This window comes from Anolis sagrei, chromosome 1 (assembly GCF_037176765.1).
Source record: "Anolis sagrei isolate rAnoSag1 chromosome 1, rAnoSag1.mat, whole genome shotgun sequence".
Taxonomy (NCBI): Eukaryota; Metazoa; Chordata; class Lepidosauria; order Squamata; family Dactyloidae; genus Anolis; species Anolis sagrei.
In genome coordinates, this window is record NC_090021.1 from 149,884,608 (window position 1) to 149,909,422 (window position 24,815).

A 24,815-nucleotide genomic window follows, 5' to 3' on the forward strand; every position below is an offset into this window, starting at 1 on the left:
TCCACCAAGGTATATTATACTGCAGGGAGAGCTGCCCCTTTAATCACCGCAGCTATTCCAGCAAACAGGGAAGTTTAGTCTGGGAACAAATATCAAGAAAACAAGGAGCCCCCTGCAAAAATTCTGAAATCTTTGCCACCAACTTCAAAGTGCTGCCAACAATCTTGATTTCAATAGGACTGGATTCTTACCAGGTTATCAGCACATAGCATGGCAAGTAGGGGGTCCAGGCACAAGTTTCTTAAAGAGGGTTTTTAAATTGCTGGTTTTGGCTTTGGATACATTACAAGTTAATGCCAGGCTATGGCACAGAGGCATTAACTAGGAGGAATCTCTGGCTACAAAAGCAGGACATGCAAGGGCTGGTTGTAAAGGGTTACAAGGAGTGCAATGCATAAGGTCTCAGACACTCAGAAGGGCCCAGTGACCCCAGCACTGTGTTTCCCAAGGCTTTTTTTGATGAGTTTTCCAACAATTTTATTTTGGTGTCTCTGCTGCTATCTCTTTCCCTCACATTGCCTCCCGTGTAGGTAGGGAATGAAAAAACTACTAAGAGGCAGGATCACCAGACACAGAGTGAACAAACAGCTGCTGTGAACTCATGCTGGTGCTTAATCCTCTTTCCTTTGTGATTTTTCTTTGTCCCAGTTGATTTTTTTTTATATTATGTGAGATCACCACAGGAAGCAGGGCGGACAGTTTGCATCAAGGAAGGAAGCATGAGGATATAGCTTGAGGTGACACAATCACTGCCCCCTCCCCATCACCTTGGAAGAAACCCCACCTTTCCTTCCCCATTTTTTCTGAGATGGTTTCGAGGGATCCAGCTTAAGTCAGGTCTTTCTCCAACCACCACTGCATTCTTCAATAGCCATCCCTTCAGTCTGCTCCCCGCCTTGGATAACTTTGCTTTCAGGTCTATGTTTGGAAAAAGCTACACTTCCTATAATCCTTATCTGAAAGTAAAAGCTACTAAATTCAGGAGGAGCTATCTTGATAAGTGCAGGACTACACCTACATCCTAAAAACCCAGTAGAATCCAAGACAATGAATTGTGCAAAGTCCAGCTTACAGGCCACATGTAGCCTCCAGCACTCTTTTGTGGCCTCTAGAGTTCCCAAAAATCCCCTGTAGGTTATGGAGGCATTTTGCCATATTTTTGCCCATCCCATGAACCATTTCAGGCCTATTTAGAAAACAAGGAATAGGCAAAAAGTGACTTGTCATTCTCTGTTGTAAAAAAAAAAAGACATCTAAACTTAAAATGCCCCATTACATGGGATACAAAGCAATAAATAAATAAATGACCAATAATATGCGAAGGATATCTGAGGGCACAGGTACAACACATGTACAGTAAGGATGCATGGTCCCCGGGAAGCTAGTGTGCTCCCCTAACCTCCCGCAGTCAACCCCTCTCATTACACACGTGTGTATACAGTATATTCATTCCATTTATCTCCCGAAGCTAAAGGTGTTATATATGATGCCTTCTGAAAGACACATTTTCATTCTCACAACAATCTTATGAAGTATGATCAATTGAAATGATTTGATTGACTCAGTCTGGATCTACACTGGCAAATAATGAGGTAGGAACTGTTCTCAACATTGCAGCGGCTAGAAAGGAGCAGTTCCTCGTCTTCCCTGTCTACCTCTCTTGGGTTCTCTGGTGCCACAGCCAATGTCACTACAGACAATGACTGACCAGCCTGATCCATGTCACAACCAATGGCCACAATTACGATAAGAATGGGGTGGTAAGTGTTGCCACCCAGTGGTGCCAAACTGAGGTTGGCACCACTGGACTGACAGAGCTGCCTCCCACCTCTGCAGCAGGTATGGGTGGTGGTGGTGGTCTAAACTATTGTTTCTTAAAGAATGGGTTCCGACCCCAAATTTGGTCCCTTAGCTCAGTACCAGGGTCACAAATATTTGACAACAGTAAAAGGTTTTCTGAATGCCACCTAGTGGCTGTTGTAGACATTTACATAAATCTGTTAACAACAACATGCAGTGCTTACAATGGACTCTGAGGAAAATGTTTCAACTGTACTTTATTAAAAGGAAAATCAGCCTGTTTAGCAAGCCTTGCAAATGCTGAATTCTTTTCAGTACATGTTTGATTTTTATATCTACTTTATATACCTATATACCTGGTGTCAAGTTAAAATTTCTACAGCACAAAGGGGCATAAGTGGGAAAAGAACTCTGGTCTAAACTATGCTGCACCTGATATGGCATTTGCCACCTTGGAAGTGCCCTGGGACAAGTGGCCCATGCAGAGCAGACTCTTGTTCCATCGCATTTCACATCACTGGCTGCCAGGAACCTTGGTCTAATGTAACTGACCCACACATATAGCCACTACAACACAGGCATATACAACAAGAGGAAGTCATAAATAAAAAGGAAAGCATATATTAAGAGGTACTAATCTCAAGAATAAAAATTTGCAACAGTCTAACAAAAGAATGCATCAGAGTTGTTCAGAAAATATGGGGTTTTATAACACCCTTGCCACTGAGAACTGTATAAAATGAATTTCTGTATTTCATTTGTATATTATCATATTTAGGGCAAACAAACAAAGAATAATGAAGCGTTTCAACAGAGACCAACTCACAAGAACAAAATGTGAAGATATGCTGCCATGACTCCAGGCTCTCATGGAATTAATGATGTGGTAGGGGAACAAATTGTATTTGCTGCAAGAGTCAGATTATAAAAGTCAAGACTCTTGACTAACTTGCAGGCTTCCACATTTGTAAGCATTAAGAGTCTTTCCAAAGACAGGCCAATTGCTTCAATCATTCTGAATCATTCAAAGAATACCATTCTGAAATAAAATCATCTGATAACAAAGAGGGAATACAGCTATTGGGGTCTGCTTGAAAATGTATGTGCAGCCAGAATTTTATAGCTCCCATCCATGCCAAGGTTTCAAGATGCATAAGGCACACATCTAATTTCCGGAGAACCTTGGAATGTCTTATATCAAATGATTTATGTTGAACAAAGCCAGTATGCAGCCCTGCTTAACCCACATGTAGAACTAATTCTAGAAGTTAGCTGGCCTTCCACAGAACATCTAATTTGGCAAACAATATTAGTGTACAATTGTCTAATTAGAAACAAAAGTCTGAGATTGATATAAGCAGTGATCCAAGGTTGACTTGTCCTTACGAATTCCAGCTTGCTCAGGGACAATGATTTTATTATAGTCCAGCCAGGTTTGCAACTTAATTAATAGGAATTTGGCAAAAAGCTTTCCAATTGACAATAGAATGCTTATTGACCGGTAATTGGAAGGATCAGTAGGGTCACCCTTTTTGTAGATTGGTACTATAATGGCAAATCGCCAACTGTTTGATAGTATGCCCATGTTGTTAATGATGGCGAACACTGCTCCAAAGATGGGGGTCCACTACTCAGGATCTGATTTCAGTATCTCTGGAATAATTACATCTGATCCAGGTGCTATTCCAATTTTTTTTAAACCAACTATCAGGCCTGCAATTTCCTGTACTGAAACAGGAGGTCAGTTGGTCAATTCAGGAGAATCTATCGCTAAACTGTGGGTTTCTAACTCAGAGTGCAGCAGTTGGGAAAATAACTATACTAATTTGATGGAGAGATTGATGAGATAAATGTTGGACTTGAATGACTCAGTCCATTGATCAAGTACAAAAATTGTTTGAGTTGTTTTTTCAGGTGCATTAGAAGTTGGTTTCATTTAAATTCTGCTAATGATTGCTCCTTAAGTTGGATACAATGTTGGAGATAGCACTTAAGATTCCAAAGGTTTGCAAGATCCACACTAGACTTAGATCTTTGGAATTTCCTGTACAGGAGTCTTATTTGTTGGTTAATTTTAATGCAATCCATAGGAGCCCCCGGTGGCGCAGTGGGTTAAACCCTTGTGCTGGCAGGACTGAAGACCGACAGGTTGCAGGTTAAAATCCAGGGAGAGCGTGGATGAGCTCCCTCTATCAGCTCCAGCTCCTCATGCGGGGACATGAGAGAAGTCTCCTAACAAGGATGGTAAAGCATCAAAACATCTGGGTGTCCCCTGGGCAACATCCTTGTAGACAGCCAATTTTCTCACACCAGGAGCGACTTGCAGTTTCTCAAGTCGTTCCTGACACGACCAAAAAAAATGCAATCCATATCAAACCCAGAATTATTTGAAATTATTGGACTTCCACCGGGTTGAGGGTTGCTTGTAAGACAGTTTGCCAATTGGATAATTAAGTTATCAAATGGCCCCATCAAAGTTCCTGGGCCATTTGCTATGATTATATCCATTTTAAATCAGAAATAGAGGGCTCTTTTATAAAGGCCTTAGAGGGGCCTCAGCTTGTGACAACCATTTCAAATGTTTATATGATTTGCATTTTGCAGATTCAACATTTGAAATAGAGCCAACAAGAACAGAGAACACTAAAGGGAGATGGTTGCATATGGCAAAGACATCAATGACAAACTGGGAAATTGAGCTCAAAAGGTGTGAGGACACCAGAACATACCCTGTCACACTACAATCCCTGACCAAAATTAAAGTAAAACCATCTGCATTAGGAAACTTCCATAAGCCAGTGTAATGGACCCAAACATATGTGGAAATTACCTTCACACTACTAATTTGTGGACAAAGTATTTGAGTAGGGGAACAGATTATTTGGATCTATTTCAGTCTGGTTTCATATCAGTTCTGAAACAGTCTTGTTCACCTTGATTGACTGTCTACTTTGGACAAAAAATTGAGAAAAGCCATATGTTGATCTTCCTAGGTATCTCAGCAGCTTTTGGTAGAATTGATCATGGTTATCTTATTAGATCATCAGATGGGAGTAGTAGTCACAGTGTTTTGCTCCTAACAAGTCAGTTTCAAAAAAATGTCATTGGGAACTCCTATTCAGTTCCACGAGCATTACGCTGCGGGTGTCACAGAGAGCTATTTTGTCTTACATTCTGTTCAATATCTATATGAAGCCTCTTAAGTGGCATTAGAGCAGTGTTTCTCTACCTTCCTGATGCTGCGACCCCTTAATACAGTTCATCATGTTGTGATGAACCCCAACCATAACATTATTTTTGTTGCTACTTCATAACTGTCATTTTGCTACTGTTATGAATTGTAATGTAAATATGTGTTACACAGGATGTATTTTCATTCACTGCACCAAATTTGGCACAAATACCCGATATTCCCAAATTTGGATACTGGTGGGGTTGGGAGAGGGTTGATTTTGTCATTTGGAAGTTGTAGTTGCTGCTATAGTTTACTTACAATCAAAGAGCATTCTGAACTCCACCAACGATGGAATTGAACTTGGCACACGGAACTCCCATAAGCAACAGAAAATACTGGAAGGGTTTGGTGGGCATTGACCTTGAGTTTGGGAGTTGTAGTTCACCTACATCCAGAGAGCACTGTGGACTCAAACAATGATAGATCTGGACCAAACTTGACACAAATACTCAATATGCCCAAATGTAAACACTGGTGGAGTTTGGGGAAAATAAATCTTGACATTTGGGAGTTGTCATTGTTGGGATTTATAGTTAATCTACAATCTAAAAGCATTCTGAACCCCACCGATAGAATTGGGTCAAACTTCCCACATAGAACTCCCATGCTGGCACGAGCCTCCCTCCAATCTCACATGCTCTCCCATGCCCACACATGCGACCCATGCTGCCATGTGCTGAATATGGCTGCTCTCCCCTTCCCCAAGAAACAGCCCTTCCCTTGGCCTAGAGGCCAGCCAATCACAGGGCTTTTGGTGGGAGGATTCACAGTCTGTTTCCAAAAAGGAAGAGAAGGACAGGCAGGGAGATCTTGAGCCTTCTCTGCCAATGGGGTTCCTATGACCATCAGAAATATGTGTTTTCTGATGGTCTTTGGTGATGGTCTTTTGCAACCCCCCCCCCCCTTTCCTCAGAAGTCCCAACCCCCAAGTTGAGAAACACTGCATTAGAGGTTTTGGAGTCAAATACCAGCAATATTTTCCTTGTCATCAGAAATGTCGGCTGGAGCTCTGCAGAGGCTTGATTCAGGAAACTGAATCCTGATAAGACAGACATTCTCTACATTGGTGGTTCTCAGGTCCAAGTTTCATGTAAGTCACTTGCCCAATGTCTGGAACACAAATCCTGGATGAGGCTGCACCTGAGAGAATCAGGTGCACTGCTTCTAGGTCTTTGTACCTAGAGCAGTGGTTCTCAACCTGTGGGTCCCCGGGTGTTTTGGCCTACAACTCCCAGAAATCCCAGCCAGTTTACCAGCTGTTTTGGGAGTTGAAGGTCAAAACATCTGGGGACTCACAGGTTGAGAACCGCTGACCTAGAGGCTCAGGTGAACTTTGTGACTTAAGGTGCATCAGGGTCTCTCACATATTAAGAAAATGTGTGTGCAGCTACAGAAGGCAGTTTTCCAATTTTCAAGGGTTGGCCAGATTCCAAGAGATAAATTACCCTAGAATCAAAATAACTTCTTGGAGAATCTATATGAACATACAAACCATAGAGTTAACCCAGTTTGACAGAGTTTTATGTCAATGCAATTAAAGCTTTTCAGAATTGCTTCACCAAGCTATAACTCCCAGAGTTCTTTAGTATTGAGCCATGGCTAATAAAATGGTGTGCAACTACTTTAATTCTACAGTGTAGATTCATATTCAGAATTCTTAGCACCAGCTTCAATGGGTCTGCCAGATGCAACCATTTCTGAACAAGGATAATAGTAGGCCATATGCTGATAATTTCCTGATTATGCAAAGCACTCTATATAGAGCTGCCTTTGAAGATAACAAGTAATCTGCACTAATGTAAAATGTAGCAACCAGACTGCTACATCATATCAAAACCATGTAACATTGGTTTTTACAGGAGTTGCAATGACTTTCAGTATGTTCTGGTTCAATTCAAAGTGCAGTGATAACATTTAAACCCTTAAATGAAGTTGGACCTTGATAATTGAGTGAACATAGCAAAAAAACAGATTTGTTGGAGGAGGAACTACAGCATGCACAGACACAGGAGATCCTCTCTTGCCATGGTCCACCAGCAATGGAATACTATTCCCTCTGAGACCAGATTAGCCCTAATGTAAAAATATGTCTTTCTATTGCAAACCTTGTGGTCAAACTGATTTTATCCAAATGTGTTACATTTTACATTTGTTTTATCTGTTTTGAAAGTGTCTTGTTTTAAGCATTAAATAATGTGATATGTTTTTATTAATTTCAATTATTTTAATTTTTAAACATTGTTTTAAACTGTTCATATTGATTTCATTATATGCCACCTGAGATCTATGAATATATTAAGTGATGTAAATACTTAAATAAATGCATCTTCAGTTATAAGGCCACAAAAAGCAACTTGCTTCAGATCCTAAGCAGGGATGGGGATTTGATATCTAACATGCAAAATATTTCTTTTGATCCAGATCCTTTAACTCCTGTTGAACATTTAACAGAATGATTACAACATCCAAATCATGCTTCCTCCATGGAGCACTCATGCCATGCCACAATAAGTCTCTTTAATAAGTCTCTTTTAAACAGAGGCTGGATGGCCCTCTGTCGGGGGTGCTTTGAATGCAATATTCCTGCTTCTTGGCAGGGGGTTGGGCTGGATGGCCCATGAGGTCTCTTCCAACTCTAGGATCCTATGATTCTATGATTCTAATGACTACTATCCTCTGCTGTAGTTGCTTGCACACCCCCAATGCACCTGCTAAGATTTCCTCCTGTTACTAGCACCATTGCTTTAAATCAGTGGTTCTCAAACTGTTCAGGTGTTTTAGACTTTTTCCACAATGCCTAACAGCTGGAAAACAGGTTGGGATTTCTGGGAGTTGAAGTCCAAAACATCTGGAGGAGTGCAGTTTGAGAAACATGGCTTTAAATATTCATTATATTATTTGATTATATACTCATACTTCACTAGTTTAATTTAACTGAATTAACTGGGAATAAAAACTGTTCTGTCTCTCAATTCCAGGTTCAAATACACTTCAAAATCCAAACTCTTCCATTAAAGTCCACTACACCTATATGATAAATATACAACATACATCTATTTTATACCATTTTAAATTTCCAGGTGTTCTGTGGGGAAATTAAGTGATAAAAACATGTCAAAGGCTATTTCACTCTGGCTGAGCAGAGTTTTAAACCTGTCTTTTGGTCTCAATTTACGTCTATATCCACTTCACCAGGTTGTTTTGATGGGACAAGTAATTCAATGGCTACGCTGCTGAGATGCTGATGTAACTATGATATAGGTATAAAGTGATGCCAGTATCCTGTACACTCCCAGCATGGAACAAAACAAAAACATAATTCAGATCTCCAACATCTACAGTATTTTATCCTCAGGAGCAACTTCTTCAATGTTATTTCACACAATCACATAACCCAGAATATCAAGGAAGAAAATCACACAATATCTGGGTTATCTGAGGGCCCTTCCACACAGCTGAATAAAATCCCACATTTTCTGCCATGAACTAGGATATAGGGCAGTGTGGACTCAAGATAACCCAGTTTTTTTCATGTCAGGAGCAACTTGAGAAATTGCAAGTCGCTTCTGGTGTGAGAGAATTGGCCATCTGCTAGGACGTTGCCCAGGGGATGACTGGATTTTTTTGATGTTCTACAATCCTTGTGGGAGGCTTCTCTCATGTCCTCACATGGGGAGCTGGAGCTGATAGAGGGAGCTCATCTGTGCTCTCCCTGGATTAGAACATCCAACCTGTCGGTCTTCAGTCCTGCCGGCACAAGGGTTTAACCCACTGCGCCACTGGGGGCTCTGGTAGATAACCCAGTTCAAAGCAGATACTGTGGGATTTTTCTGCCTTTATATTCTGAGTTATAGGGCTGTGTGGAAGGGCCCTGAGTCCACACTGCCATATATTCCAGTTCAAATCAGATAATGTAGGATTTTATTCAGCTGTGTGGAAGGGGCCTAAGACTGCCCTCTTTCCTAGGATCTGATCCCAGATTATCTGCTTTGAACTGGATTTTATTTATTTATTTATTTGTGACATTTATATGCCACCCTTCTCACCCTGAAGGGAACTCAGAGCAGCTTACAAGTCATATGTACATACAACATACTACATTATTAGCATAGTACGAATACATCATTCATAATGATTATATGAGTTTACACTGCCACATAATCTGGAATAAGGAGATAATCTGGTATCAGATCCTGAGATATAGGGCAGTGCAGATCCAGCCTGTGTTTACACTGCCAAACCATGAAGTTTCAGAATGAAGTTCAGCTGCCTTGGACTGGATTATATGGCAGCCTAGCCTAGCACATTCCACTTCAAGGCAGTTAAACTTCATTTCTGAATAACACAGAATATCAAGGCAGATAATCCACAATATCTGCTTTGTACTGGGTTGTCTGAGTCCACACTGCAATATAATATGGTTTAATGTGGATTTTATACAGCTGTGTGGAAAGGGTCAGAGATCCAGCCTTAGATGCAAAAGGACTGTGAAGAAGTTGTTCCTGGGGATAAAATGGGCCCCTTCTCCTCAAAAAGAAGATGGTTTGTGTTGCTGTGAGTTTTCCAGGCTGTATGGCCATGTTCCAGACACATACTGGAACACCTCAGCAAGTGAGAGTCCATAAGTGGCAGACTAAAACCCAGAACCTCGATCAATGGCTGACACCAAATGAGAGACTCCCCCCTGGGCACACAGAAAACTGGGCGACTTGGAAGGCGCTGAACAGACTGTGCTCTGGCACCACGAGATGCAGAGCCAACCTTAAGAAATGGGACTACAAAGTGGAGTCCATGACATGCGAGTGCGGAGAAGAGCAAACCACTGACCACCTGCTGCAGTGCAACCTGAGCCCTGCCACATGCACAATGGAGGACCTCCTTGCGGCAACACCAGAGGCACTCCAAGTGGCCAGATACTAGCCTAAGGACATTTAATAGAATGCCAAGTTTGCAAACTTTGTGTCTGTTTTTAAAAAATGCAATACAACTGTTTGGTTCTCTCCTGTCATGATAAATCTCTATAAATAAAAATGTAATGTTCGTTTGTGGGATTAACAGAACTCAAAAACCACTGGCCGAATTGACACCAAATTTGGACAAAATACACCTAACAACCCAATGTATGTTCTTCACTCAAAGAAACTGATGTTGTCATTTGGGAGTTGTAGTTGCTGGGATTTATAGTACACCTACAATCAAAGAGCATTCTGAACTCCAACGATGATGGAATTTAATCAATCTTGGGACACAGTTCTCTCATGACCAACAGAAAACACCAGAAGGGCTTGGTGGGCATTGACCTTGAGTTTGGAAGTTATAGTTCACCTACATCCAGAGAGCACTGTGGACTCAAACAGTGATGGATTTGGACCAAACTCTACACAAATACTCAATATGCCCAAATGTGAACACTAGTGGAGTTTGGGGAAAATAAATCTTGACATTTGAGAGTTGTAGTTGCTGGGATTTATAGTTCACCTACAATCGCAGAGCATTCTGAACCCCACCAATGATAGAATTGGGCCAAATCTCCCACACAGAAACCCCATGACCAGGGCCGTAGCCAGAAAAAAATTTCGGGGAGGGTTGAAAATTTCAGGGGGGGGGGGGAGTTTTGAAAATTTCGGGGGGCTTGAAAATTTCAGGGGGGGGGGTTAAAACCTGCCTCTTAGCTCACGCTGAAGCAAAGAGCATAGCAGGGGGCAGAGCAGCCTTCAATAGCTTGCAGCTCCGCCCCTGTCAACCACCTCCACCAAGTCTGGCCTCCTTAATGAGAGCATTCAACACCCCCCCCCCCCCCCAAATTGGTTGCTTCACTACATCGGCTATTGCTGTAAGTAATGACAGTGTGAATAAATTGTCGATATTTGCTTGAGATAGTGCTTACAGTTCTGGAGGGACTCTTAATTTTTTGCGTCTCATAGACTTAGCATGCGGGTTTGGTTAACCAGTTAAAATTCATGAGTAAACCAGGTTTATTTTTTTTACCTTAATTCGGGGGGGGGGGGGGATTGAACCCCTAAACGCCCCCTCACTACAGGCCTGCCCATGACCACCAGAGTGGGCCACAGCAACGCGTGGCATGGGACGGCTAGTAAATAAATAAATAAAATAAAACCATGTTCCAGAAGCATTCTCTCCTAATGACCTGATCTCCTCAGAGGATGCCTGCCATAGATGTGGGTGAAACGGCGGGAGAGAATGCTTCTGGAACATGGTCATACAGCTGGAAAACTTCACTTCACTTCACTTCACTTTATTTCTTAATTAGTCGCTCTCCACCAAGGTGCTCCTAGCGACTTACAATCTAAAATAGTATTTACACAATATAAAAACATTCAACAGCAACCCAGTGATTCCGGCCATGGACAACACATAAAAGATGGTTTACTTACAGCGTCCGCTTTGCCACTTAGAAAGACAGCCAGTCCGAGGAGGATCGCAATGGGTCTTGTCCTGTGGGGAAAAGATATGGTTTGCATCCTTTCAAGGTGCAGCATTTGAGCAGCCCGGCCTTTACGTCGAGGCTGAGGAGATCCTGAGTAAGGGGGGGGGGGGGGGAGAGAGGCTCAAGCGGGCTCTTCGAAAAGGGGAGGGCGAGGCCTGCTTGCTTACCGTCCTGTGGGGAGGAAGAGGGAGGCGCCCCTCATAGTAGTAACCGACTTCTGGCTTGCTTCTTTGCTCTGGCGGCGTCTGGGGAAACCTGTAAGGAGGAGGGACGCATATTGAGATCAAAGCGGACCCTTGCTTGGTTCCTTTCTCCATGAGCGCGCGCCGTCTATAATCCGGCCAGGGAGGGCAAAGACACACAGGTGAGAGGAAAGGCGGAGGGCGCGCGCCTTTTCTCCACAGAGAGGGAGGGGGTGGAGGGCGCGCGCGCGGGAGAGAGGGAGAGGGAGTGAGGGCTCGCGAGCCCTCACTCCCTCTCTCTCCCGCGCGCTCGGCTCCCTCAGGTGCGCCTTAGGTTCAGGCGCAAAGTTGGGGAGCGCGCGCGCTTCTCACCTTCACGCCAGCCCTGCTTTCCTTCCTTCCAGCTTTCTCCTGCCTGCCGGCTGGGCTCCTGCTCAGGTCTTCGAGGAGAGCTCGACTCCGGGGCTTTGGGGGCGGGGAAAGGGGAGGGGCCGCCGCCGCCGCCCACCCGCGGGCTTGGCCGCGACGGGGCCTCGCCGGCTTCAGAAGCGCCCAAAGCGGGACGAGGAGCGGCGAAGAGCAGCGGTGAGGATGGGCGGCGGGCGCAGGGTAGGGGTCGCTCTCTTCCTGGCGGCGCTGGCGGTCCTCCTGGAGAGGCGCTCGGTGGTCGAGGCGGCGGCGGTGAGTAGAGGAGTCTCTCAGCCCTGCCTGGAGGGCTTGCGCTTACTTCTTTTGCGTCTCGCGCTTGCCTCTTTTGCGTCTCGCGCTTGCCTCTTTGACTCGCTCTCGCGCTTGCCTCGCGCGCTGAGAACTTCTCCCCCTTCCCTTGCCTCCAGAAACCCCTCGCGCCAGGCCCTTCAGGCTGCATCTGGGACGTCCCTTGCAACAAACTTCCGAAGGGCAGGTCCCAGGCTTTACTGACCCTAACGCATTGGGATGCCCTTCCCCATTCAGGGCTAATCTAAACAATTTAGGTCCCATCCACACAGCTGAATAAAATCCCACATTACCCGTTTTGTACTGGAATATAGGGCAGTGTGGGCCCAGATCACCCAGTTCAAAGCAGGTATTGTGGGATGTTCTGCCTTGATTTGGGATTTTGGCCTGCATCAATAAGGAGCATAGTGTCTAGATCTAGGGAAATAATGCTACCCCTCTATTCTACCTTGGTTAGACCACACCTGGAATATTGTGTCCAATTCTGGGCACCACAATTGACAAGCTGGAATGTGTCCAGAGGAGGGCGACTAAAATGATCAAGGGTCTGGAGAACGAGCCCTATGAGGAGCGGCTTAAGGAGCTGGGCATGTTTAGCTTGAAGAATAGAAGGGTGAGAGGAGATATGATAGGTAAAGGTAAAGGTACTCCCCTGACATTAAGTCCAGTCATGTCTGACTCTGGGGTGTGGTGCTCATCTCCATTTCTAAGCCGAAGAGCCAGCGTTGTCCGTAGACACCTCCAAGGTCATGTGGCCGGCATGACTACATGGAGCGCCGTTATGATAGCCATGTATAAATATGTGAGAGGAAGCCACAGGGAGGAGGGAGCAAGCTTGTTTTCTGCTGCCCTGGAGACTAGGATAGGAACAATGGCTTCAAACTACAAGAAAGGAGATTCCATCTGAACATGAGGAAGAACTTCCTGACTGTGAGAGCTGTTCAGCAGTGGAACTCTCTGCCCCAGAGTGTGGTGAAGTTCCTTCTTTGGAAGCTTTTAAACAGAGGCTGGATGGCCATCTGTTGGGGGTGATTTGAATGCAATATTCCTGCTTCTTGGCAGGGGGTTGGACTGGATGGCCCATGAGGTCTCTACCAACTCTATGATTCTATGATATTCTGGGATATAAGCCTATATGGAAGGGCCCTCAGCAGGCCCATAGCCAGGATTTTGTTTCCCAGGGGGGGGGGGTGAGTTTGGTTCGGGGGGGCTGAGTCTGAGTGAAAGAGGGTCTACCCTAGCAAACCTTTTGTATCGTCACCCCAATACCCCCATGCATATGGGCTATATTGAGCATGGTGATCAGATCATGATATGAATAAACATAACAGTTTAAATAATGTACCAGTAAGGCCTTTTCGCAGACCACCATGAGAATTTCGGGGAGGGGGGGGGACTGAAGCCCCCCAAGCCCCCTGGCAAAATGCCTGTGTGAGAGGAAGCCACAGGGAGGAGGGAGCAAGCTTGTTTTGAGCTGCCCTAGAGACTAGGATGCAGAACAATGGGTTCAAACTACAAGAAAGGAGATTCCATCTGAACATGAGGAAGAACTTCCTGACTGTGAGAGCCGTTCAGCAGTGGAACTCTCTGCCCGAGAGTGTGGTGGAGGCTCCTTCTTTGGAAGCTTTTAAACAGAGGCTAGATGGCCATCTGTCAGGGGTGCTTTGAATGCAATATTCCTGCTTTTTGGCAGGGGGTTGAGCTGGATGGCCCATGAGGTCTCTTGCAACTCTATGATATTCTGGGATATCGGGCTGTATGGAAGGGCCCTTAGATAACCCAGTTCAAAGTAGATATTGTGGGATGTTCTGCCTTGATGTTCAGGTTACAGGGATTTATGAAAAGGCCCTTAGTGCAGTGGTTCTCAACCTGTGGGTCCCCAGATGTTTTGACCTTCAACTCCCAGAAATCCTAACAGCTGGTAAACTGACTTAGTGTTTTATGGGCCCCTTCCACACAGCTTAATATAATTCCACATTATGTACTTTGAACTGGATTATATGGCAATGTAGACTCAGATAACCCAGTTCAAAGTACATATTGTGGGATGTTCTGCCTTGATATTCTGGGATATAGGGCTGTATGGAAGGACCCTTAGATAACCCAGTTCAAAGTAGATATTGTGGGATGTTCTGCCTTGATGTTCAGGTTATAGGGCTTTGTGAAAAGGCCCTTACTGCAGTGGTTCTCAACTTGTGGGTCCCCAGATGTTTTGACCTTCAACTCCCAGAAATCCTAACAGCTGTTAAACTGGCTGGGATTTCTGGGAGTTGTAGGTCAAAACACCTGGGGGCCCACAGGTTGAGAACCATTTACTTAGTGTTTTATGAGCTCCTTCCACACAGCTTAATGCAATCCCACATTATGTACTTTGAACTGGATTATATGGCATTGTAGACTCAGATAACCCAGTTCAAAGCAGGTATTGTGGGATGTTCTGTCTTGATATTCTGGGATATAGGGCTGTATGGAAGGGCCCTCAGATAACCCAGTTCTAAGCAGATATTGTGGGATGTTCTGCCTTGATGTTCACGTTATAGGGATTTGTGAAAAGGCCCTTAGTGCCTTCCTACTGGCTGTTAGGAATTGTGGGAGTTGAAGTCCAAAACACCTGCAGGACTGATGTTTGCCAATGCATGAGTTCAAGTGTCAGTGGTAGAATGGTGGCAATTTTTCCCCGTATCCACAAGCTCCCCTTTGGGGGTGTTAAAATTGGTGTTTCAATCAGCAATGGACTAGATTAGGGCCAATTACGTGAAAGTAAGTTCCGACAAAATAGAGTTCCCACTGGTGTTTTCCCTGAATGGGCAGATGACATTCATATTGCTGTGTGGATTTGCCCTTTCCTAAAGCATAGGTAGGCAGCTTTGGTGGGTCCATGACTATCTTGCTGCCCTTAAGATCCCCTGTAAGATCATTTGACTGCCAAAAAATGTCCGAAGAAGGTAGGATCCCTCCTTCCCCACCAAAACGACCCAAACTCTGTTTCTGAAAAACTTGTGAAGCAGAGCAGAGGTGTGTGTCATAAGGCAGGCATCCTCAAACTGCAGCCCTCCAGCTGTTTGGGCCCTCAACTCCTAGAATTCCTGACAATTGAACAAGCTTGTTAGGGCTTCTGGGAGTTGGCGGCCCAAACACCTGGAGGGCTGCAGTTTGACGATGCCTGTCATAAGGTGTAAATCACCCCTCCCCCCCTTTTTTTTACAAGAAAAGTGCTTAGTCTTGGGTAATCTGTGAGTTGGGGAACCACAGTGCAGCCTTTGCTTAGCCACTACCCTAAAGGACAGGACCTGCAGTCTGAGTGTTCTGATTGGTCTAGAGCAGTGTTTCTCAAACTGTGCTCCTCCAGGTGTTTTGGACTTCCGCTCCCAGAAATCCCAGCCAGCTTACCAACGGTTAGGAATGATGGGAGCTGAAGTTCAAAACACTTGGAAGGCCAACGTTTGCCCATGACTGAACTGCCCATAGCATTGAGTTAGGGGCAGTGAAAGCTCTGATGGGTGTGCCTCTCATCCATAGGCCATCTGGAGGAGCACAGTTTAGAGACCGAGGGCCCCCTCTGTCATGGCACCTCCTTCTCACTGTGGCTGTGGTCCTGGCTGTGGCCCTTCATGGGCTAAGAGAAGCCTGGCCACAAGCACCCATGCCTTAGAGAGAGTAAAACACATTTTGTGCATGGATTGCAGCATTTGTGCATGTGTTGAACATTTATCATCAGCCTAGGCTGCTGTAAAATGACAGCAGCTAGAGGAATTGATATAACTCAATATATTTCTTCAAGGCCCTGAATAGTTTGGGACCTCAAGAACTGCCTAAACCTTATGCTGCTTTACCTGAGTCCTTTGTGTCTCCCTTCCCATTTAAAGTCCAATGGGTGGTGACAACGCCTCAGGGTTTATTTGTTGGGATGTCCTGCACATTGAAGTGCCCGCCCCAGAATGCCAGATGTTACTGTTCCCCAGTAGACTTTTCTAAGCTTAACACATTTGCTCCACATATCCTTAAACCGTGCTGTTGTTTTAGTGGCCCTGTTGGAGTTCATCCCTGTTTTTACTTTCTATTATATTTTATGTATAATTTTATGTTAATTGTATGGACCATGCCCAGAACTGTTTTTAAAATAATTATTTTTATTGAATGTCAGTATAGAATATATATCAAATACTTAAAACTTTTTATTTGGGAACTGCTGCTATCTCTTTCACCAACTGTGTGCTTCCAAGTAACTTGATTTATGAGTACTGTAAGGCTAACCTATTATTTATTTATTTATTTATTATTGCCAGCATTTCTACCCCGTCCTTCTCAACCCCCGAAGGGGGACTCAGGACATCTTGCATTAGGCACAATTAGATGCCATTAAATATAACAAAGCAATATAACAAGAATTAAAACAATAAATAGAACATTAATTAAAACAATAACAACAGTATTAACTGCTGTATCACCATTCCAGTCAAATTCCATATCCAAAGTGCTATTTAGGAGATTCCATCTGAACATTAGGAAGAACTTCCTGACTGTGAGAGCTGTTCAGCAGTGGAACTCTCTTCCCCGGAGTGTGGTGGAGGCTCCTTCTTTGGAAGCTTTTAAACAGAGGCTGGATGGCCATCTGTCAGGGGTGCTTTGAATGCAATATTCCTACTTCTTGGCAGAGGGTTGGACTGGATGGCCCAGGAGGTCTCTTCCAACTCTATGATTCTATGATTCTATGATTATGCCTGCTGTCCAAAAGCATGGTCCCAGAACCACAATTTCAATTTCTTCCTAAAGGACAGGAGGGATGAAGCCAATCTTACCTCATTGGGAAGCGAGTTCCACAGGTGGGGGGTTACAGCTGAGAAGGCTCTGTCGTCCCCACCAGATGTATTTGCGACGCTGGAGGGAACGAGAGCAGGGTCTCCCTGGATGATCTTAAACTGCAAGGCGGGACATAGTGGGAGATGTGTTCTGACAAGTAAGCTAGGGGTTTCATACTGTTGTAAGATTTGTTCAGAGGGGAGTTTGCCTTTGCTTTTCTGTGACTAAAGACCCTTTTACACTGTCATATAACCCAGATTATCAAAGCAGACAATCCACATTACCTGCTTTGAACTGCAGAATCTGGATTTTATATGGCAGTGTAAAGGGGGCCTGAGAGAATGTCCCTTTCCCAGAGTCATCCCAAGCAGGGATTTGAACATGGATCTGCAGGGTCATAAACCCACACTCAGACCTTGATACTGTGCTAACTCTCTTTTCCCTGTAATCAGCAAAATACATTAAATGGTAAATCAAATGGAAAGTATGATTGATAATATGTTAGAGGAGAGTCATGGTCAAGTATCTGAAGAGGAGGAAGTTGAGGCCAGACATCTGTTGCTTTCCTGGTTCCATCATTTCCCACAGGAGCCCAGACTGCCGGATATAAAACAGCGCACTGGCCATGATCGCTGTCACCCTTGGTTTCAGCCAAGTATACTTCAGTGGGCTGGAATTAATACCTCCAGGTTCCTCCTCTCTCTATAAACATTATTGCATATAGCCTCAGACAGGATTAGGTATAACCTTGTTTCATCATATGAATACCATGTAGAACAGTGATGAAGAAACCTTAGTCCTCCAGACATTGTTGATTGACATGATACCCAGGGGCGGCTCAACACATTACACAAAGTAAGCATTTGCAGTATAGTTGATTTTGCCCAGGGGCGCTCTTGAGGTGCTCTTGGGGGAAAATAGACCTTGACATATGCGAGTTGTAGTTACTGGGATGTATAGTTCACCTCAAGCATGTAGCCGGGGGGGAGGGGGGCTATAAGGGCTTCAGCCCCCCCCCCCCCCCCCCGAATTCTCAGGGTGGTCTGTGGGAAGGCCTTACTGGTACATTATTTAAACTGGTATGTTTATTAATATCATGATCTGATCACCATTCTCAATATATCCCATATGTATAGGGGTATTGGGGTAACGATACAAAAGGTTTGCTAGGGTAGACCCTCTTTCACCCAGACTCAGCCCCCACCGAATCAAACTCACCCTCCCCCCGAACCAAAATCCTGGCTACGGGCCTAGTTCACCTACAATCAAAGAGCATTCTGAACTTCACCAATGATGGAATTGAACCAAATATGGCACACAGAAATCCCACGAAGAACAGAAAATATATATCAGTGATTGGTTGGTGGGGGGCACCAAAATACTGTTTGCTTACCGTTGAAAATTACTTAGGGCCGCCTCTGATGATACCTTAGCATTTGTCTTCATTTGATGCCATGTAATAAACAGATACTAAAGGCAAATTCAGACTTTTTTGCCAATCTCACTTCTTCAAACTAGGCAAAACTAGGAGTCTCTATTCATCTATAGTCATTCTTGCTTTGTGATCCATTCACTTTCAATCTGTCCTTCAGCCTGTTTCATTGCCTGTGGATCTTCTGTAAATCTAAGGGAACTATGCTTCCACAGGACTGGAGTGGCAGCATTGATGGATTTTTCTAGCTCGCCACTCCACCAGGGTCTTGACTGAATTGGCAGCTTTGCCAAAAGCATTGAGGAATCACTAAGATTCCATTAATTTAAGGTAAAATAATCTATTTAGTCCTGCAACACAGCAAGGAGGATCTGCTAGTGCTACGAGGAATTATTTGACCAATAGAGTGGGACTGTTGAGGATATACTCCCTTACATCCACGAGATCACCCTGTGTCTGCCCAAGAGCAAAAAACAGGCCCAGGGTATGTCCAATGTACTGAGATATCCCCATGCTTTGCCATAGCAACCATTAGGTTTGAAACTGATTTTGTAAAGGCTGCCCCAGTGTGGCTAAGACAGTTGCGGAAGTCTCTAGCATCTCATCTTAGTACCCTGTGGCCAGACCAGGCAGGGAGGCAAGAGACTGGGTGTCAGATCAAAGAAACAGAGCCTGTTATATTTCTTTGGACTGAAAAAAGTTAGAAGTCTTAAAAATGTTGCCAGAGCAGAGGAGGGTGGATTTTCCAATGGATGACAGCAATACCAGCCCAATCCACAGACCCTTCAATCTAATTTACTGCTGCACTAAATACCAGGGTAATGAGAATCCATGATATATCCACAATATGTACCTTTGTTACCAAAAACCATTTGCTGGTAAGTTCTCTGTTCTCTGCTTCCGTTAACATAAAGAATGAGAAGTCTTCAGAAAGTCAGCTATTCAGCTTCTGTTTAAATACCTTGAGAGAAGGAAAGTTTTCCGCACTCCAAGACAAGTCTATTCCAATATCAAGTCCATTTGGATCATATCCTAATCTCTAGAGTAGCCAAAAATAGGCTTCCACTACCTTTTACATGACATCCCCTCAAATTAATAAAAATAATAACTTTATTTTTGTATCCTACCTCCATCTCACCGAAGGGACTCAGGGCAGCTTACATGGGGACAAGCCCAATCAACATTGTTAAAATATAACACATTAAAATTCACAAACAGCATCATAAACAATATAAAAAGAACAATTGAGCAACAACCAGTAGCCTGAAATAGTAGCAGTTTCTGGTCTCAGGCGGGCGGGCTGGTACAAATCAATTGTGAGGACAGGGCTAATGGATGAAGTGCAAAGACCAGATGTTAGAGCTGGTTACAGATCATCTCTGTCTTTTCTTCTTCAGGCTAAACATGCCTGGCTTCTTAATTTTTTTTCATAGGGATTGGTTTCTAGGCCTTTTATCATCTTTATCCTCCTCTGAACAACTTTAAACTTATCAATATTCTTCTTGAACTGTGATGCTTATATTTGGATATGTTATTCTAGGTGAGTTGTGACCAAAACAGAATAGAGTAGTACTATTACTTCCCTTAATCTGGATGCTATATTTCTTTTGATGCAGCCTAGCACTGCATTAGCTTTTTTGCTAGCCACATTGACTTATATTTAGCATGTGATCTACTGAAACTCAAAATCTGTTTCACATGTACTTCTGCCAAGCCAGGTAGTATCTGTGCATCTGTAGGTGTTCTGGCCTACAATTCCCATACATCTCAGCCATTTTACCAGCTATTAGGATTTCTGGGAGTTGAAGGCCAAAACATCTGGGGAACCACAGGCTGAGAACCATTGCACTATATCATTCTGAGTATCTTAAATGTAATAACTGCATTTATCCCTGTTCAAATTCATTTTCATAATTGATCCAGCTTTCCAATTTGTTATGGTCACTTTGAACTCTGATCTTTTCATATGGATATTAGCTATCCCTCTCTATTAGTGTCATCTGCAAATTTAATATTCCTTCATGCAACTAATTTCTAAAGAAGTTGAAAAATATTGGGCCTAGTCATTCCTCCTTTCAGAGACCTCTAAGCATATAATCTTGGACAATTTGTAGTGGTGGTAGCCTGAGAATCCAAATATTTTTCCCCACTGTGCTTATTTATTTTCTGACTCAGATACTAGAATGTGTGGTGACAGTGCTCAATAACAAACCCTTTTGAAAGCCCTAATTATCTGGACCAAGTCTGAGTTCTAGTCTGAATTTGAGACACTATTATATGTGCCATAGGAAAGACTCTCTTAATCCTTTCAGAAACTCTCTATCACTAGCCATGGTGTAGTCCTCTCAAGATGTGCAAAGAGAAATTTTACTATTATGGTATTGCAACTTAAATATTTCTGGATCATCAACTACAGAACCACCAGCAGGCAAAACACTGTGGTGGTTCTGCTCCTATCTCCCAATCGCTGAGCATCTCTGAAGGATTTCTATCCGATATCTGATCTGTATTATGGCCACTGTGATCTCAAGGGCTATTTAACATCTTCATGAGGACACTGTAGTAAAGTTGTCTTAGAATATAATATGTTAGAATGCAGGGATATTCAACTCTGATGTCTATTTACCTATCTAGGAGAGATTACTTATCTCATGGCGAGGTGGATTAAAAAAATTATTATTATTATTATTATTATTATTGCAAATTTAGATAATATTTTACTTCTATGTTAGGAGCCCCCGGTGGCGCAGTGGGTTAAACTCCTGTGCCAGCAGGACTGAAGACCGACAGGTTGCAGGTTCAAATCCAGGGAGAGCACAGATGAGCTCCCTCTATCAGCTCCAGCTCCTTATGCGGGGACATGAGAGAAGCCTCCCACAAGGATGATAAAACATCAAAACATTCGGGCATCCTTGCAGACGGCCAATTCTCTCACACCAGAAGTGACTTGCAGTTTCTCAAGTCGCTCCTGACATGACAAAAAAAAACTTCTATGTTTGCATAAAATATTTGAAGCAGGAAGATATGTAGTTGAGGTGGGAAGGAATAAAAATTTCAGAGGTCAGAAAAATTGTGAAAAGCTAAGAAATAAACCATATGTTGAAAGCTTTAAAAAAAATTCACCCATTTATCAATCTACTGAAAGCCAGATAGAAATGTTGTGTTTTTGCAGTGCTTTACTCCTGGGGTGGTCAACTAGGAGTCCTCCCAAATGTTGCTGGATTTCAGCTTCCAATAGTCTTAATCAACATAGCATAACCAACTCCCCATATGATGGAGGTAATACAGTCCAACAGTATCAGTATGGCTGCAATTCATCACTCTGTTGTAGTAAGAAGAGAGAATTAAGTGACTTGGCAGCAATCTGAAAGTCTAGGGCAAAGGAGAGAGAGAAGAATCTTAAGGAAAAAAACCCAAAGCTTCTGCTCCATCAACAGGATGGATGAATACATTTGTTACTCTGCCAGAATTGAGGCAGTGATATTTAAGTTATTTGTTCCCTTTAAAAAGGAAGCATCATTTTTCCTGGAAACCTTGTTTGTTGTAACCCTGTGTTTGTGATAGTTTTATGTTGGGGGTAATGCCAGAAAATATCCACTAGAACATTCTTCGCACAGACGGCAGCACACTCTTGGTGAATCTACTTGATCTCAGTTGTTATAGTTTTAAACACAACACTCTCTCCAAATAAAGTCTTGCTAGAGTTTATGATGCCTCTTTTGTACAGAGCTTATGCATAACAGTTTTCTGAATAAATGTAATCAAATTCAAAGTTCTGAGGATTTTTACTTTGTGTGGAATGCGACTCCAGGAACCAGGCACACACAAGGATGTGTTATTGTGCTGTGTGGTATGTTTGCTTACATCTGACATCCCATCCTTAAAAATACAGTTGTGGACTGGACATGCATTTTTCAGGCTTCTGCGCTGATTCACTAGATCAGGACTGGGCAAAAGGTAGGTCTGGATCTACTGGGAGATTTCTGGGTGGTTGGTAGAATGCCAATAAGAATATCTGCCTGCCAAAAAAAGCAGGAGCCACTAAAAAAATCAAAGCTCCACCCAAATTTATATTGATGAACGCTAAGAAGCCCTGGAGTAATCAGAAATAGATTTTTGTATGAACTCCACCCAGTTCTTGTGCTCAAAACAAAGTCCTGGGCCAGAAACTGTCTTTATCAGGCTCGAGTTCATGGATCATGGGATTCTAGAAGTAGATCTTTCCTTCAGGCAATCCACTCCCTCCTTCAACTCCACAGAGATAACAAAGTTAATAGAAAAAAAGTTTGCGTGTTTAGTTACTTTAAATAAGCTTCTACATTGGAAAGTAAAATGGGCTGTGATATTGCTGTTAAATTGTCAATTTAAATGCATATTGTTTAACATCTACTTGAACACTCTGGGAGAGATCATCTGGAGTTTTGGAGTTTGATGTCATCTGTACGCAGATGACATACAACTCCAGTACTTCTTTCCACCTGCTGCTAAGGAAGCTGTTCAGGTGCTGAACCGGTGCTTGACCACTGTGACAATCTGGATGAGGGCAAATAAATTGAAATTGAATCCAGACAAGACAGAAGTCCTCCTGGTCGGTCGAAAGGCTGAACAGGGTATAGGGTTACAGCCTGTGCTGGATGGGGTTACATTCCTTCTGAAGACACAGGTTCGCAGCTTGGGAGTGATCCTGGACTCATTGCTGAGCCTGGAACCCCAGGTTTCGGCAGTGTCCAGGGAAGTTTTCACACAATTAAAACTTGTGTGCCTGCTGCGCCCGTACCTTGTGAAGTCAGACTTGTCCATGCTCTGGTTACATCCCGAATAGACTACAGCAACATGCTCTACGTGGGGTTGCCTTTGAAGACTGTTCAGAAGTTTAAAGTGGTCCAGTGGGCAGCAGCCAGATTGCTCACTGGAGCAGCATAAAGAGAGCATACAACTCCCTTTTATGTCAGCTCCCCTGGCTGCCAGTCTGCTAGAGAGCACAATTCAAAATGCTGGCTTTAGCCTATAAAGCTCTAAACAGTTCCGGCCCAGCTTACCTGTCTGAACGTATCTCCCCCTATGAACCATCTCAGAGATTAAGAACATCTGGGGAGGCCCTGCTCTCGGTCTCACCTCCTTCCTGGAATGACTGGTGGGGATGAGAGGCAGGGCCTTCTCAGTGGTGACCCCTCAGCTCTGGAACTCTTACCCCAGTGATATTATATCAGCTCCCTCCCTCCTAACCTTCAGAAAGAAAGTGAAAATGTGGCTTTGGGATCAAGCCTTCGAAGAATAATTGTAGTGCAATAGATGGATACAGAATGTGTGCAATGACTCCTGGAATGGCCCCGGATTATGATTGTGGGTGGTGCGGTTTTTAATAGTGATTGTAATGTTTTTAAATGTTTTAATGTGTATTATTTTTAATTTAAATGTTTATTTTAATTGTATGCTGTTTTAAGGTATCAAATAGTTGTCTATGTGTAAAGCTGTCTTGAGCCCCTTTGGGGTTGAGAAGGGAGGGGTATAAAATATGGTAAATAAATAAATACCTCCATTAAAAGTTTTATCAGAATGAAGCTGAAAAAAATGTCATCCTTGATTTCACTGCCAGCATTGACAATCATGAGGGAAGTTGCAACCCAACTACATCTGGAGGATCACAAGTTACACTAAGTATTTTTCATTTCATTTCCATTTGAAGCTGCTCTCTACAGCTAAAAGGTGGTTAAAGAATCATTTCAACTCTTTAGTCACTCTTTAGATATTTGAATAATAGAATCATAGAGTTGGAAGAAACCTTATGGACCATCCAGTCCAACCCCCTGCCAAGAAGCAGGAAAATTGCATTCAAAGCACCCCTAACAGATGGCCATCCAGCCTCTGTTTAAAAGCCTCCAAAGAAGGACCCCCCACCACACTCCGGGGTAGCGAGTTCCACTGCGGAACAGCTCTCACAGTTAGGAATTTATTGCACAAAAACCATTTCTCATTACAATGGGCTCCAAAATTCACTTTTACTCCTGCCTATGTCATAAATGTCATCTCAACTAGCTGTGCTGGTATTTGCATAGTTGTTCTGCTTCAGAACATGTAGACCTGCCTGAGTAACTCCCTGCAGTCTGAAAATTTCCTGTGGAAGGTTGCCATTCAGGAACTTTGACGACTACAGGAATGGGTGGATCAGAGGTATGGTACGCTGGATCAGACGTCCATCCT

The 24,815-nt window shown here is 43.5% G+C and overlaps 2 protein-coding genes across 2 annotated transcripts in view; one reads left to right on the top strand and one right to left on the bottom strand.

The window, feature by feature from the left end:
- The window catches only part of COL4A2 (collagen type IV alpha 2 chain), a 142,590-nt gene extending 130,492 nt beyond the window's left edge, over positions 1-12,098 (bottom strand). Inside the window, exons 1-3 of the mRNA XM_060784984.2 lie at positions 12,038-12,098; positions 11,651-11,738; positions 11,431-11,491 (exon numbers count right to left, since the gene is read on the bottom strand). Coding sequence (XP_060640967.2) covers positions 11,431-11,491; positions 11,651-11,685 — 96 coding nt within the window. The 5' untranslated portion in view covers positions 11,686-11,738; positions 12,038-12,098. The remainder of the gene's footprint in view (positions 1-11,430; positions 11,492-11,650; positions 11,739-12,037) is intronic.
- Positions 12,099-12,256: 158 nt separating this feature from the next.
- Positions 12,257-24,815, top strand: part of COL4A1 (collagen type IV alpha 1 chain) — a 111,673-nt gene continuing 99,114 nt past the window's right edge. The window contains exon 1 of the mRNA XM_060784997.2: positions 12,257-12,346. Coding sequence (XP_060640980.2) covers positions 12,257-12,346 — 90 coding nt within the window. The remainder of the gene's footprint in view (positions 12,347-24,815) is intronic.